This window comes from Lupinus angustifolius, chromosome LG14 (genome assembly GCF_001865875.1).
Source record: "Lupinus angustifolius cultivar Tanjil chromosome LG14, LupAngTanjil_v1.0, whole genome shotgun sequence".
Lineage (NCBI taxonomy): Eukaryota > Viridiplantae > Streptophyta > Magnoliopsida > Fabales > Fabaceae > Lupinus > Lupinus angustifolius.
The window spans coordinates 7,993,906-8,009,661 of record NC_032022.1 but is presented as its reverse complement, the minus strand read 5'-3'; the positions used below and the strand labels follow the sequence as shown (position 1 = coordinate 8,009,661).

Below are 15,756 nucleotides of genomic sequence, written 5' to 3'. Positions count from 1 at the left end.
GACTTATATGTGGTTGACAACATTGAAAATTTACTCACAATAATTCTGCATTTCTTTACTCCAACAATAGGTTCTCTAAAATGTTAAAATTTCTTGACACCAAGTTTATGGTTATTAAAGGAAATTTTTAAAATAAGAGATTTCTGTAGAACATATAAGGACAAATTTTATGTTAGATGAGACATCAGCTAAGGGATTGATAACTAAGGAATTTCATGAGCATGTTGCTCATATAGGTGTTGTTCCTTATTATACCTTAGTTTAGTGGAAATCTATATGGTTTATGGTTTACTTTGGACATCTAAGAATAGTTTTTTGCAAAATATAGTTAATGACTTTTGTACATTTTTATGTAAATATTGTGTTAAAATTAAAGATTCTGGATTGATCTCACTAAATAAGGAGCACATGGAAATAGACATGCTTGAGATCACATTACATGAAATTATCATATCACTCAATCATATTTGATCTATATTATTAAATATATAATATGATCATCATGATCCAATCATGCTTTATTGTGACGAAGACTGCAATGATTCTATAGTTGATATATAAAGATGTACCAAATTGTATTAAGGATACATGTGGATATAAATAACATACATATGTGTGACTAAAGAGTATGTTATATAATTATTTCAAGAAAAATATGAAGTCCACTGAGAAGTTGTTAGAAATTTATGATTTCTAATTATATTTTGGCATCATATATTACTAAAATCATATTAGTTATTTATTTAAGGGATTGTAAAAGAACTGATATAATATTGATGACATGTTTTCTGGAAAGTGATATAAACTTAATGAGTGGATACATATGTTGGTCGTAGAAGATAATGAGAATCATATTTGTTAATACATCTGAAATGGTTATGATATCTAATACACCAAATCAAAAAAAGTTCCCCTCTCCCCACTATAAGGAAAAAACATATAGTCACATGATGAATTTCAGGATTTGGTTGAGGAAGACTATGATACTAATACTCCTAAGGCATACCAAAGGAAAAGAACAAGAACATAGATTGAAGTATATATTTGTATTATGAGAATAATGGGATTGAAATTTTTTAGATGATTGATAATTCACCGATTATAAGGAAATTCTAACACTTAAATATTCCTTAATTAAAATGTAGTATATACTTCATGCCTACTTTTGGTGACCATCACAACTACTTCACTATAGTTATAAATCAAAGTATTGTGGTTATATTGTATCTATTTGCATTTTTATAGGGGTCACATCAAAACATAATAGACCTTATTTTCAAAGATAAACAAGTCTACACCATTTTAATCAAAATCCAGTCATAATGATTGTCGATCACAATCGTAATTCAGAACTACATATTTTAGTTAATGTTGGAACTTGGTTTATTAGAAGCCATTAGGAGAACTTTTGGGTGTGAAATCTAAAAAACTCTCAAGTTCCACATAGAATTTTTTTAGAAAAACAATTCCTAAGTCCCACATTAGGGAGATGAGGAACTTGAACAAATTCTCATGCTATAAATGACTATAATTCCCTGAGGTCATGAGTTCGAGTCACAGAGGCTCCCTTTAGGGGGAATAAAATACTGTAGGGGGTATTTAAGCTTAATAGGTGACACACTTAGTAAATTCATGGTCCATAAGGTCGCATGTCAAGGCTGGGGTGTTACATTAAAAAGGCTAGTGGTAGCGACTCAATGGAATCAATGACTACAAGTCCCTGAGGTCATGGGTTCGAGTCGCGGAGGCTCCCTTTAGGGGGAATAAAATACTACAGGGGGTATTTAAGCTTAATAGGTGACACACTCGATAAATTCATGGTCCATAAGGTCACATGTCAAGGTTGGGGTGTTATAGTAGCCATATTGTGGGAATTTCGAGAATTGACACTAATAGCCATATTGTAGGAATTTCGAGAATTGGCAGTGATAGCCATATTGTGGTGGGTGTATTTGAGATCGGTTCTCACACTGTAGTAAGAATCCGATAACATAGATCTAGGCTGTTTTATCTTGGGGACAACGTGGTTGATAGTCTGCTTGCACATTTTGGAAAGTGTCACGAAACATCTTAAAGAGAGCAACCTGGTCGTGACTCAACCAGTAAATATTATTTCGTGCCATTTAGAATTATTGCAAGCTACAGTAACAACAATTAATGATAAATTAGAGAAACACAAAAAGTATGTATATTAAACGTGGAACATAAAAAATAGTAGATAAATTAACAATAGAGAATATATGATTTCCATTACGAAGTGAAAGTTGTTGTTAACATAGCTTGTAACATTTCTAAATGAAACGAAATAATACTTATTACTTGAGTCAAGACCAGATCGCTATCTTTAAGACATTTCATGGTACTATCCAAAATATGCAAGCAAATTATCAACCACGCCGTCCCTAAGATATAACAGCACAAATCCCTGTTATCGAAGTCTTACTACACTAAAATAACCAATCTCGAATACGCCTATCGCAATATGACTACCAGTGCCAATTCTCGAAATACCCACAATATGGCTACGTGTGCCAATTCTTTTCCCACAATCTGACTATCGGTGTCAATTCTCAAAATTCTCACAATTTGGTTGTTGTGTCAATTCTTAGTGCCACACAAAAAAAGGGCGAAAAGTAAAAGAAAGAAAGAAAAAGTTGAGTAAAAACATTCTCAACTTGGGATAAGAAAATATGAAGGAAATGGGCTTCTATTTATAACATGATATTTTTTTCCAAATTACTCATCACTCTTATGTAGGACTTGAGAGATTTTTTTTCTTCAAAATTCTTTGATGTGAGATTTGTGAGTTTTTTACTTTTAACACCCAAAAGTTCCCACTAATGGCTTCGAACAACGTAAGTTCTAACAATCCCCCACTTGAAATTAAAAAACTATTTTCGAAATTTTTGTGGTGTCGATAAGATTGTGCATAAGTAAAGGTGTCCTGCGACTTCGACTTTTGCATAGTGAGTAAGATCCAAATTTTACTAGAGTAACTCGTAGTCTTGAACTCTATTTTCGGCATCAAACCACACACAACCTTTTCAAAGGTGTATTATCTAAAGCCTATGTCTTAAAGGGCATGCATATCTATTCCAGTATAGTGAACACTCTAGAAATTTATGCCCCTAAATTTCATAGGAAGCGGCCTCCACTTCCATATTCACATAGGTGACTCTATCAAGAGTATTTATGTAGTCTAGGTACTCCACTCCAATTGGAGTATATACCTCATTAAGAGTTTAACTCATCCTTACATATACTGCAGGAATCATGCTTCTCATAATTCTATAGCTTGTTCATTCTCATATCACTTCACAACTTATTATTACCCATTGAACCTATTTATTGGGATATCCATCTAGTTAGGTTGGATTACCATCATGAGTGATCTCCATTCTAAGAGCAATAGTCTCATACTCTTAGAAGTATTATGGACTTTCTCTCTAGCTAGTCCTTTCATCAAAGAATCTGTTAAATTATTCTCACTGCATACATGATCCACTCTAACAGCTCCTATAGTGTAACTCTATAACAGTGTTGTGCTTATGATGTATTTGTCGTTTCTTACCATTATAAAATCGATTCTCAATTTTTACAATAGTCACGGTACTATCACAATGGATCAACGCAACTGGTATCGATTTTTTCTATATGGGAATCACTACAAGCAAGCTTCTCAGTTACCTTGCTTCTTTACTAGCTGTTTCTAGTGCTATTATCTCAACTTCTGTAGTGGATTGAGTCAAAATATTATGTTTCTTTGACTTCCAAGAAACAACTCCACCAAGTATGCTAAATATGTAGCCATTGGTTGCTTTAGAATCATCTGAAAGAATGTTCCAATCAACATTGCTGAATTCTTCTATGACAGTTGAAAACATACGGTAATGTAATATAGGGTTTATTATTTTCTTAAGGTACCTCATTATCCTTTCTATTTCCAACCCTTCAGTTTTATCATTATCTCTAATCATATGTATGTGACTAGTTGAAATACCTCCACTATTCCTCAATTTAAAAAGGAATTTATTTTCGTTGAAGTCAACATTGTTAGACTCAACGATCACTTTTGCGTTAAGGTCATAAAACCTTTATGTCTTATTGTTTACAGCATACCCAATGAATACACATTCGTAGGCTCTACTTGCGAGTTTAATTCTCTAGGGGCGTACATTCATAAATGATTTCATAAGAAATTCTTTGTATCTTATTGGACTGAGACTCTACTGATTTATCATCAGTCATATGCTACTTGAGGTAGCAACTAACAACATACTTTTTAGTCCCAACTTTCTCAGTATCATATTTCTTTTCAAGTGCATACCAAATAAATTTGGCATACTTGTATGGGCTGTAGTAATCATAGAGATCATCTGACAACCAATTCAGAATGGAATTCTTACAAAGGTAATCATTTTCATTCCAAGGAGCTATATCAATAGCTAGTTTATCTCTTTCATTTTTTCAGCTTTTGTCGGCATCATTGGGACATCAGTTTTCAGAACGTGTGCAACTTTTCTCATAGTGAGAAAATTTTCCATCTTATGTTGCCAACGTTTGAAGTTAGTCCCATCAAACTAAAATGATTTGGTAATGTCAAAGTTGTTTGGTCTAGTAAAGTTATCTACAAATGTCATTGTAGTTGAAGCGTCTTAAAATTGTTTTCAGCTTTTGTCGGCATAATTGGGACATCAGTTTTCAGAACATGTGCAACTTTTCTCATAGTGAGAAAATTTTCCATCTTATGTTGCCAGCGTTTGAAGTTAGTCCCATCAAACTAAAATGATTTGGTAATGTCAAAGTTGTTTGGTCTAGTAAAGTTATCTACAAATGTCATTGTAGTTGAAGCGTCTTAAAATTGTTGTTACTGTAGCTTGCAACAATTCTAAATGCCACGAAATAATAATTATTGGCTGAGTCACGACTAAGTCACTCTCTTTAAGACGTTTTGTGGCATTGCCCAAAATGTGCAAGCAGAGTATCAACCACGCTATCCCTAGGATAAATGGCTACCAATGCCAATTCTCGAAATAGTGACAATATAGCTACCAATGTCAATTCTTTTCCCACAATCTGATTACTAGTGTCAGTTCTCAAAATTCCCACAATTTGGCTGTTTGTGCCAAATCTTAGTGCCACAGAAAGAAAAAGGAGATAAGTTTGTCGAAAATGCATCGATAAAAAGTAGGAGGGGGAAAGAAAAAGCTGAGTAAAAACATACTCAACTTGGGACAATAAAATATGAAGAGGAAGGGACTTCTATTTATAACATTATATTTTTTCCAAGTTCTCCATCTATCCTATGTGGGACTCGAGAGTTTTTTTCTTCAAAATTCTTCTATGTGGGATTTGAGAGATTTTTACATTTAACATCCAAAAATTTCCACCAATGGCTTCTAAAAAATCAACTTCTAACAAAAACAAGTTCCAACAAAAATTGTATGCAAAATGCATGCAACTAAGAATTGAGGTTAATGAGATGATCACTAATATCCATAGCCACATCACATATATGGTGCAAACCATTTTCTCTATGAGTTGTCTCGGGAGATAGACCAAACCAGGATACCATACGTTTGAATCAGTTGTGACAAGCATTTGGGATATATTTGGCTGCAATTATGTGCAGATAAGCATTTGGGTCTTTCAAGATAAGTAGGAAGAAGTGGAGGTGGCATTGGCCATTCCAATTCCAGCCATGATCGCTGCTAATCCTTCATGCTTTGTTTGGGAGTGTGATTTTGAAGAGAAGGATGAAGGGAAGAGATGACTTTAGAAAGTCTTTCTCTTATTTGAGAGTTAGATGAAGGTTTTGGAGGTTTCTCAAATCCTCTAAAACCCTTCATGTATATACTTTTATAGTTCCCTCAATTTTAGGTTTTTCTGTAGACAAAATGTAAAAGTACATAAATACTTTTAGTAAAATTATATAATTATATATTATTGTTCACTTCTCATTGTTAATTACATTTTTAAAGAAAAAATAAAAAAAAATATTCAAACATTATCATTAGATTACTATTCCCCCTCCTATCCCTTTGACCCATCTCCTTCCCTTTCCCCGTAATTCACAAACATAGATCTTATGTGCAGATAAGCATTTGGGTCTTTCAAGATAAGTAGGAAGAAGTGGAGGTGGCATTGGCCATTCCAATTCCAGCAATGATCGCTGCTAAACTTTCATGCTTTATTTGGGAGTGTATTTTGAAGAGAAGGGTGAAGGGGAGAGATGATTTTAGAAAGTCTTCTTCTTGTTTGGGAGTTGGATGAAGGTTATGGAAGTTTCTCAAATCCTCTAAAATCCTTCATGTATATACTTTTACAGTTCCCTCAATTTGAGGTTTTTCCGTAGACAAAATGTAAAAATACATAAATACTTTTAGTAAAATTATATAATTATATATTATTGTTCACTTCTCATTATTAATTACATTTTAAAAGGAAAAATAAAAAGATATTCAAACATTATAATTAACTTACTATGCCCCCTCCTATACCTTTGACCAATCTCCTTCCCATTCCCCAATAATTCACAAACAAAGCCTTAGGGTCTGCTTTTAGGCTGTTGGGATTTGATTTGAGGGAAGAGAAGTAGACATTGTTGTACTTGGTGTTCTTGCAAGTTTTCTTGATCAGAGTTGTATCTCCATTCACAAAGGCATGTATGTGGTTGAGGGTGTAGTAGAAAGAGGAGGAATAGAAAGAAGATCATAGTAGCCATTGTAGTGCATAAGGTGTTGTTTGTTGACTCTCTGTGTAATGGTTATCTTGAGAAAGTTGAGAGGAGAGGTGTGAAAAGAGAGGAGAGAGTTAAATGTGTATACAATTATTCAAATTGTGGTCGTGGTGATTGTTGCAACCGCATCACAATACAATTGTGATGTGACATCGAATCATAATGATACAGCTGAATCGGGTTGTAGCGCAACACATCAGACCGTATTTAGGCCACATTGAATTCATAAATACTTTTTAATCGCAAAATAATTCACACTATTATAGCTGCAATCCACATTGCAATATCCATAACAATCATAACCATAATCATAGTAACCATAACTATAACTGTAATTTAAAATAATGTGTATAGTAACTTGAGGCAATAAAGTCAAGAAGTAGAGTTTATGGTTCCCTTCTTCCCCTTTAGATATTATTATTAGGTCTGCCTTGTTTACATTTGATGAATAAATATTTTACTTTATTATTTTGACTTGGGACATGAAATGTTTGCAATTATTCTATATGTTGGAGGACTAGTCATATATATTGCAAAAAATTGTCATAGGGAGACTTACACCAATATCAAATTTGTTTAATTGTTATTATTAGCTAGTTTCACATCATTTTTTTACATTTAATAATTTGTTCTATCAATTTAGCGAATATGAATATGCGCATTGACAATTTAGCATATATATATATATATAGAAAGTTCCTGTTTTGACAACCGAAAAATGGTCACAATTTTTACAGTGTAATGGCCACTGGAAGAAGCTTTAACCATATATTATTGGATGTTTCTAGATTTTACAGTTTACAGACCTTTAAAGTTATATATTTGGTCCACTTTTCTCAACATTTCTATTATGTTAAAGATAAATCTCAAACTGATGTCACTAATATATTAACATAAGAAAGCACTATTACTCTAATTACATAACATAATATGATTTTATAAGATTTAGAGTAGACATTCCCAACACAAGGATTTTAAACTTCAATCACACCCAACCAATAAGGATATATATTTATATACAAACATAACAGTACGTGAGCATCTTATTTTGTTATGTACAAACACATGTAGTTCAGAAGAGATACAATAACTTGCCAATGAAACTTAGAGGAAAATCAACTACATATATGCTCAGGTAAAACTTTTTCTCTCTCAATGCTGATATAAGAAATCCTATTCAGTCATGTGGATAATACAGCGCAGACCCTCCCCTTTAAGCATGTATTCAAAGGCTTTGTTGATTTCTGAGAAAGGTACTCTGTGGGTGATGAATTTCTCCAATTCAAGTTCCTGTCATATTTGAAATAAGTCAAAATCAATGAAGTTTTCAAAATGATTGAGCAAGTGAAAAATAAAAGTTCTTAAACATTGTTATTAGAATATTACTCAAGAATTTTATGACAGCCAAAAAGTATTTTGCTTTCTATTCAATAGGTGAAATATGATTATAAAAATCCGAGATTCACTTCTGAATACTTCTCTTAGAATACACAATACTTTCTATGGAGGAAATGTTGTTATCAGAGGGTGACCTGGACGCATGGTAATATTGATGTTTAGTGATCATTAGTCTCTCCCTTTGACATCAAATAAGCCAGAAAGTAAGAAATGAAGTTTCTAAATGAATTTGCAACATATTTTGACTAATGAAAGAGTCTTGTTTAAGATCATTATCTCTGATAAATTTTGAAATTAATGACACTAATTAGGTAACAACTATCATATGAAGATGACTCAACTAATGTGTGGATATTGCATATAAAACATAAGTGGGTCACTACTTGCAAATATAAACTCTATTCTCATGAATGATGAAATTTACTAACCTTGTTCATGTACATTTCTACCACTGATGGAAGGTCGGAACGTGGTTTATAATTTCCAAAGAAAGTACCCTTGAGAGTCCTTTCATTTAATAAATTGATGGGATGCGTTTTGAATGAATCATCTTTATTTGGCACACCGACAAGTACAGCAACACCCCATCCCTACAAGTTTATACAGAGTAAGTCAAAGTTGGAGTGCAAGACATAAGAATTGAAAACATGCTTTAATGTAATACATAGTTAGGAAAATGATCATGGAAAATCAAGTGAGTAGAAAAGAAGGTTGAGGAAAGTTACATCATGTACGCATTCAAATGCAGATATCATTGCATTGACACTTCCCGTACATTCAACACTACGGTCAACTCCCCCGCCAGTCATTGCAACAATCACCTGTAATGAATTAAAGAGATTAAAACATGTGCCAAGATTTATGTATAAATTTCATGACTATAGTCCTTTAATATTAGGTGACAAACCTCTTGAACTGGCTTGTCATGTTCTTTTGGATTCACAAACTCATTAACTCCAAACTTCTTGGCTGTAGACAAGATAAGTACATAGATAAAAAAGTAGTTTAGAACTTCAGAATTATTTAGCATCTTTGATTTATAAGAATCCTCGACGGAAAGAAAATTATGGTGCTTATATTTATTATATCTATAAATGAATAATCCTTTTTTACATTGTAGAACACCTACAGGGGACGATACCATATTTTATAAGTGTGGGTGGATATTTTAGGTGTTTGAACTTTGAAGTGATAAAATTATAAAAATCATCAATAACCAAGGTATACTAGAACGTCTAAAAACTTCGCTCACCTTCAATAAATCTTGTAGAATTCAAGTCAACCCCTATAATCCTGGAAGCTCCAGCAAGTCTAGCTCCCTCAGCAGCCTGCAGAAAAGGTGTAAGCAAAAAACAATACTTAAATCACTGTTTGAGTAATAGATACACCAAAAATTTCCTCCTTTATTCGAGAAGAGAAAACTCACTGCAAGGCCAACAGCTCCTAACCCAAATATAGCCACTGATGAGCCTTTGGTTGGTTTTGCAACATTCAATGTAGCACCAAGACCTTCAATATGAAATTTATCAAGATTGTTATTTGGTAGAGAAGTTTTTCACCTGATAAAATGACATAATTTAATTCATTCTAACCTGTTGAGATTCCACAGCTTAAAACACACACTTTATCAAGTGGGGCAGCTGGGTTAATTTTGGCAAGACAGCCAACATGAACAACAGTGTATTCACTGAAAGTGGATGTTCCAACAAAATGGTATATTGGTTTTCCATTAATTGAAAACCTTGACTTCCCATCATTGAGCATTACTCCACGGTCAGTATTTATCCTTAGGAGGTCACACATGTTACTTTCCTCTGATTTGCAATGCTGACACTCCTTGCACTCACCTGTGAACACCGGTAGCACATGATCACCAGGCTTGAGATCTGTTACACCCTCACCAACACTTTCCACAATTCTGAGAGCAACAAAAAAATAAGGTGGAAATTATTAGATGTGTCATATGGATTTAATTACTATGTATATGGATTTAATGGTGAAGTGTTGTTTATGTAGACATTTTATACACTATCAATCAATCATACAATATAACATTGTTAAAAATGACAGACTTTTGTAGTAACTACTCTGAATGTTTATATGTTGATTGATAATGTAAAAGTTTATGCATCTAAATTAAACTTATCATATGTGCAATTAATAAAGAACTTAACAAATGAGGTATTTGATTTTTTCATATGAAAATAGTGCATACCCTCTTGCTTCATGACCAAATATACGTGGAAATAAAGGTGTTTGTCCCTGTAAAATATTCAATGTAACAATATGAGCACATGTTCAATTATAGTTTTGAAAACTAGCAATATCGAATTACTTCATATACTAATACAACAACTCAATACCTTTGCTTCCCAAAAGTAGACATCAGTATGGCAGAGTGAGGTGAATAAAATCTTGACACGAACCTCATTTGCCTGTGGTGGAGATACTTCCACTTCCTCTATCACCAGTGGCTTAGCAGCTTCCCATGCCACCGCAGCTGAAATGCATAATTAATGATAAACCAACTTGTCAATAGGAAGTATTGATGCTAAGTTGTAATGTATATAACTGCCATATATGGAGAGAGGATGGACCTTCTTACATCCATCAATAACCTGGTATCCTCCATATGAGGTAATTTCATTCGAGCTTGTAACATCCACAACATAGTGGGGCTACCTCTACCAACTAGGATTTTCTTAGTACGCAAGACTAGAACTCGAGTCTTGTTTAATGAAAATAAGCATGTATCACTTGAATTAATCATCCATTTTTGTATACAATATAATTTTATTTAGTTAAACTGCAGTGGTATAATAGTGGGTGGCGGTAAGCATCAAACTCAAGATGCTCTATATCCTAAACCAATCCTCCCAAAAGTTTAACCTGGTAGGTAAAGGCAAATGAATCACTTATTATATCTCTAACAAGATTTGCATGGCTTTACAGGAGCAAGTATACATAGAAAGTAGTGTAGAAGACACACGATTACAAAAAAATGTTGGAAGTAGAAAAATTAGTGTAACCCAGCAGCAAAACGATTACTCAATTTTAGTCAATAACAAGAAAAGGAGGAACAATGAATCAAGTGAATAGAACCTATACAAAGATGTATAATTTTACAATACCTTTGCAACGTATGACCTTTCCAGCAGTGTTTGAAACCATTTTCTTTGCCTTGATTTACTTTTTTTATTAGTATTCACTCACACAAAGACACAAGTATTTATTTCTATTTTTTCTTTCTGTGTAGATATGGGTTCGTTTTTGGTAGTATATATATAGTGCACACAGGGGGGATGGTCAATCTCATTTCTGATTTTAAAAGTGATCAAAGTAGTATGTGAAAGAAAAACCATGGAAATAGCTGGTTTTTGTTTCCTTAAGACAGAGGAGCTTACAACCAGCGGCGCCTTTGTTGTTCCAAATTCCTGCTGTCTGGTTTCTGGTTGTTAGTTGACATCTTTGCATTTATAAAATAGCATAGACCAAGTTCCAGTTAGGGTCATCTCTCAATACCACAAGTAATTCTATTATAATATTGTTTTTAATATTTTTTGGGGCTTGATTTTAATCATGAGGATAAGCAGGTAAAATTAGGTCTATTAGTTATTTAATTTCATATTCAATAAGTAAATCCACCACTTGTTGGTACATTCCCAAGTCATTTTCATAAACTTATTTCTCTCAACCAAATTAAACTAAATAAATGTACTTTAAGACTTCTAACATAACACCTGGTGCTCAATTACATTCTTTCATAAATTTGAGCCTGCTGAACAAGCGAAAATCAATTTGTTGTGTTTCTTTGTTTTGGTTTGTTTTGGTCCACAACTAAGAGCAACAAATGACAATGAAACCTAATCTAAATTTATCAAATCTAAGTTTAATGACTTCACAATATGTTTTGAGTGAGAATTGTCATAAATAACTAATATTAGTCACAAATAATCGACTTCAAAATTAATTAAATATAAGATTATATGTTTGTATGTCAATTCATATATTATTTATGATCAGGGAAAAATTATTAGAAAATAATTAAATATTTTTTGACCAACTACAATCAGTATTATATGGAGTAATCAATTTCCAAATACACTGAATTCAAATTAGGGATGGTAACATGGTGGAACGGGCATAAGTAGTGCTTTCTCGTACCCATACCCACACTATTTACAGATACCCGCACGGGTAGCTGATATTTGCGGGTACCTCACGAATTTTTAAATTTCAATCTCTATTTATATTTTTATAATAATCAATACATATACAATAATTATTACATGAATAAGCGAACTAGTTCCCCTACTTGGAATTCTCTACGGAGTATGTGTTTGTCATGCCATCTTTTTGTTCTTTCTTTGTAAGTACGAGCATTCTCATAAGCATCCAACCACAGTTCTTCCAACTATTGCATTTGCAATTTCCTCTTTTCTCCAACAACTTTCAGATCAAAGTTTAGCAATTTGACTGCCCAATATGCCTTATGCTCTAGTTCCACTGGAAGGTGACAAGGCTTACCATAAATCAACCTGAATGGTGACATACCAATTGGTGTTTTATATGCAGTACGATAAGCACATAAAGCATCATCAAGCTTTGAGGACCAATATTTCCTACTCCTAGACACTGTCTTCTCTAATATGCTCTTAATCTCACGATTTGATACTTCCACTTGACCACTTGTTTGAGTGTGGTAAGGGGTACCAACTCGATTAGAAACACCATACTTCTTCAAGAGGTTTTCAAAATGTCTTTCAATGAAGTGTGAGCCTCCATCACTAATAACCATCCCCGGGACCCCAAACCTTGGAAATATGATCTTGGTAAACAGTTTGATGACCGTTTTAGCACCATTGTGTGGAGATGACATTGCCTTCACCCACTTAGAAACATAATCGACTGCCACCAAGATATATTTGTTGTTGTTTGAAGTAGGAAAAGGTCCCATATAGTCAACTCCTCATACATCAAATATCTCTACCTCAAGGATGGGGTTCATTGGCATTTCATACCTTTTTGATATGTTCCCCACCCTTTGGCAAGAATAACATATGAGAACAAAACTCCTTGCATCTCTGAATATGTGTGGCCAAAAGAAACCACATTGGAATACCTTTGCTATTGTTTTTGAAGTACTCACATGGCCTCCATAAGAGGCAGAGTGGCAACAACTCATGATCTTTACACTTCTTATGGAACACATCTTATGTAAATACCATCAACACATAGTCGATAGAGATAAGGATCATCTCAAATATAGTTCTTCAGATATGAGAAGAATTTCTTTTTCTATTGCGATGTCATTTTAGGTGGAAGAATTTTGCTGACCAAATAGTTTACAAAGTCAGCATACCAAGGTGCCTCTATAGTGTCGAGGAAGAGGAATTTCTCATCAGGAAATTTATCATCAATAGGTATGTCCTCCTCCTCTCCACTTGGATGTTCAAGCCAAGATAAGTGATCTGCAACTAGATTATATGTTCCCTTTCTATCAGCAATCTCCAGATCAAATTCTTGCAGAAGGAGAATCCATCGGATGAGACGTGGCTTGGCTTCTTTCTTACTCATCAAGTATCTCAGGATTGAGTGATCAGTATGGAATATAACTTTAGAACCTACTAGGTAGGAACTAAACTTTTCGAAGGCAACCACAACAGCTAGTAGCTCCTTCTTTGTGGTGGCATAGTTGACTTGAGCTCCATCAAGTGTTTTACTTGCATAGTAGATTGCATGCATCTTCTTGTCCTTCTTTTGGCACAACACTGCTCCCACAACATAGTCACTAGCATCACACATCACTTCAAAGGGAAGATTCCAGTCTGGTGATTGCAATATTGGTGCAGTGACCTATGTCTCCTTCAACTTGCAAAACGATTCTAAACAAGCAGCACTAAAATCAAATGCAATATCTTTCATTAAAAGGTTAGAAAGGGGTTTCACAATTTTTGAAAAATCTTTTATGAATATGTGGTAAAATCCCGCATGACCTAAGAAAATCCTAACACCTTTTATGTTAATTGGTCGTGGCATATTTTCTATCACTACAATTTTTACCCTGTCCACCTCTATCCCTTTTCCTGAAATTAAATGCCTCAACACAATACCCTCGCGCACCATGAAGTGACATTTTTCCTAATTTAATACAGGATTCACTTCCTCACATCTCTACAATATTTTTGTCAAATTTGTTAAGGAGACATCAAATAAAAGTCCATATATAGAAAAATCATCTATAAAAACTTCCATTATGTTTCCTAAAAAATTAGAAAATATTGCAGTCATACATCTTTGAAAAGTGATTGGGGTATTACATAGCCTAAAAGACATTCTCCTATAGGCAAATGTGCCATAAGGACATGTGAAAATAGTTTTTTGTTGGTCTTCAGGGTGAATGGGGATTTGATGAAATCCCGAGTACTCATCTAAATAGCATAAATATTCATGTGCAGCAAGCCTTTCAAGCATTTGATCAATAAATGGGAGAGGGAAGTGATCTTTCCTAGTGGTTGTGTTTAATTTTCTATAATCAATGCACATTCTCCAATCTGTGTTTGTTCTAGTTGGTATTAATTCATTTTTATCATTTTTCACAACAGTCAATCCTCCCTTTTTAGGAACCACATGAACTGGGCTCACCCATTTACTATCAGATATAAGATATATTATCCTAACATATAAAAGTTTAAGCACTTTTTTCCTAACCACTTCTTTCATATTAGGATTTAGTCTCCTCTTGTTTTCAATTGAAGTTTTATGGTTAGGTTCTGTGAAAATTCTATACATGCAAAAAGAAGGGTTTATACCTTTTATATCATCCAATGTGTATCCTATTACCTACTTGTGCATTCTAAGGACCCTTAGCAAGTTTTCAGTTTTCAATTTATTTAATTTAGCATTAACAACAACTGGATAAGATGAATTAGGTCCAAGAAATTCATACCTGAGGGTGGAGGGGAGTGTTTTTAATTCAATTTTAGGTGTTTTACCCTCCTCCCAATCTCTAGATTAGGGCATTACCTTCAAGGTCTCATCTTGCGTATTGTGAGGAAGTGTTGGGCTTGCATTCAGGAATTCAATAACCTTAGCCACTTCCTCATCAACGTCCGAAGAGTCACCATCTACTATGCATCTCTCTAAGGGATCCTTAGATTGCACTCTAGCTGCTTCCTTTTTCACAACTTGGTTCAGTATATCAACCCTGAAACATGAATCCTCAAGAGAATATTGTTTAATAGATTTTGCAATATCAAACTCAACTTTTTCATTCCAAATGCTGAGGGAAAGTTTCCCATTCTTTATATCAGTTATAGCACCAGCAGTAGCCAAAAAGGGCCTACCTAATATGATTGGGATTTGTGAATCCTCTTCCATCTCTAGTATTACAAAATCTGTTGGAATGAAAAATTTCCCAACTTTGATAGGAACTTCCTTGAAGATGCCTATAGGGAATTTAATTGACCTATCTGCTAATTGAAGTGATATAGTAGTGAGTTTTAGTTCACCCACTTCCAACTTTTTGGACACAGATAAGGGCATGAGACTCACACTTGCCCCTAAGTCACATAAGGCATGATCAAAACTAGTATTTCCAATTAAACATGGGATACAAA

General features: G+C 33.9%; 1 protein-coding gene across 1 annotated transcript; it reads right to left on the bottom strand.

Annotated features, from left to right (window-relative positions):
- LOC109326491 (alcohol dehydrogenase-like) lies at positions 7,778 to 11,308 on the bottom strand. Its single transcript, XM_019559190.1, has 10 exons — positions 11,269 to 11,308; positions 10,501 to 10,637; positions 10,353 to 10,399; positions 9,730 to 10,055; positions 9,564 to 9,646; positions 9,390 to 9,465; positions 9,045 to 9,106; positions 8,863 to 8,958; positions 8,566 to 8,727; positions 7,778 to 8,029 (listed from the first exon to the last, which is right to left on the bottom strand). Exons 1-10 carry the CDS (start codon positions 11,306 to 11,308, stop codon positions 7,913 to 7,915), a joined length of 1,146 nt encoding a protein of 381 aa, XP_019414735.1. The 3' UTR covers positions 7,778 to 7,912.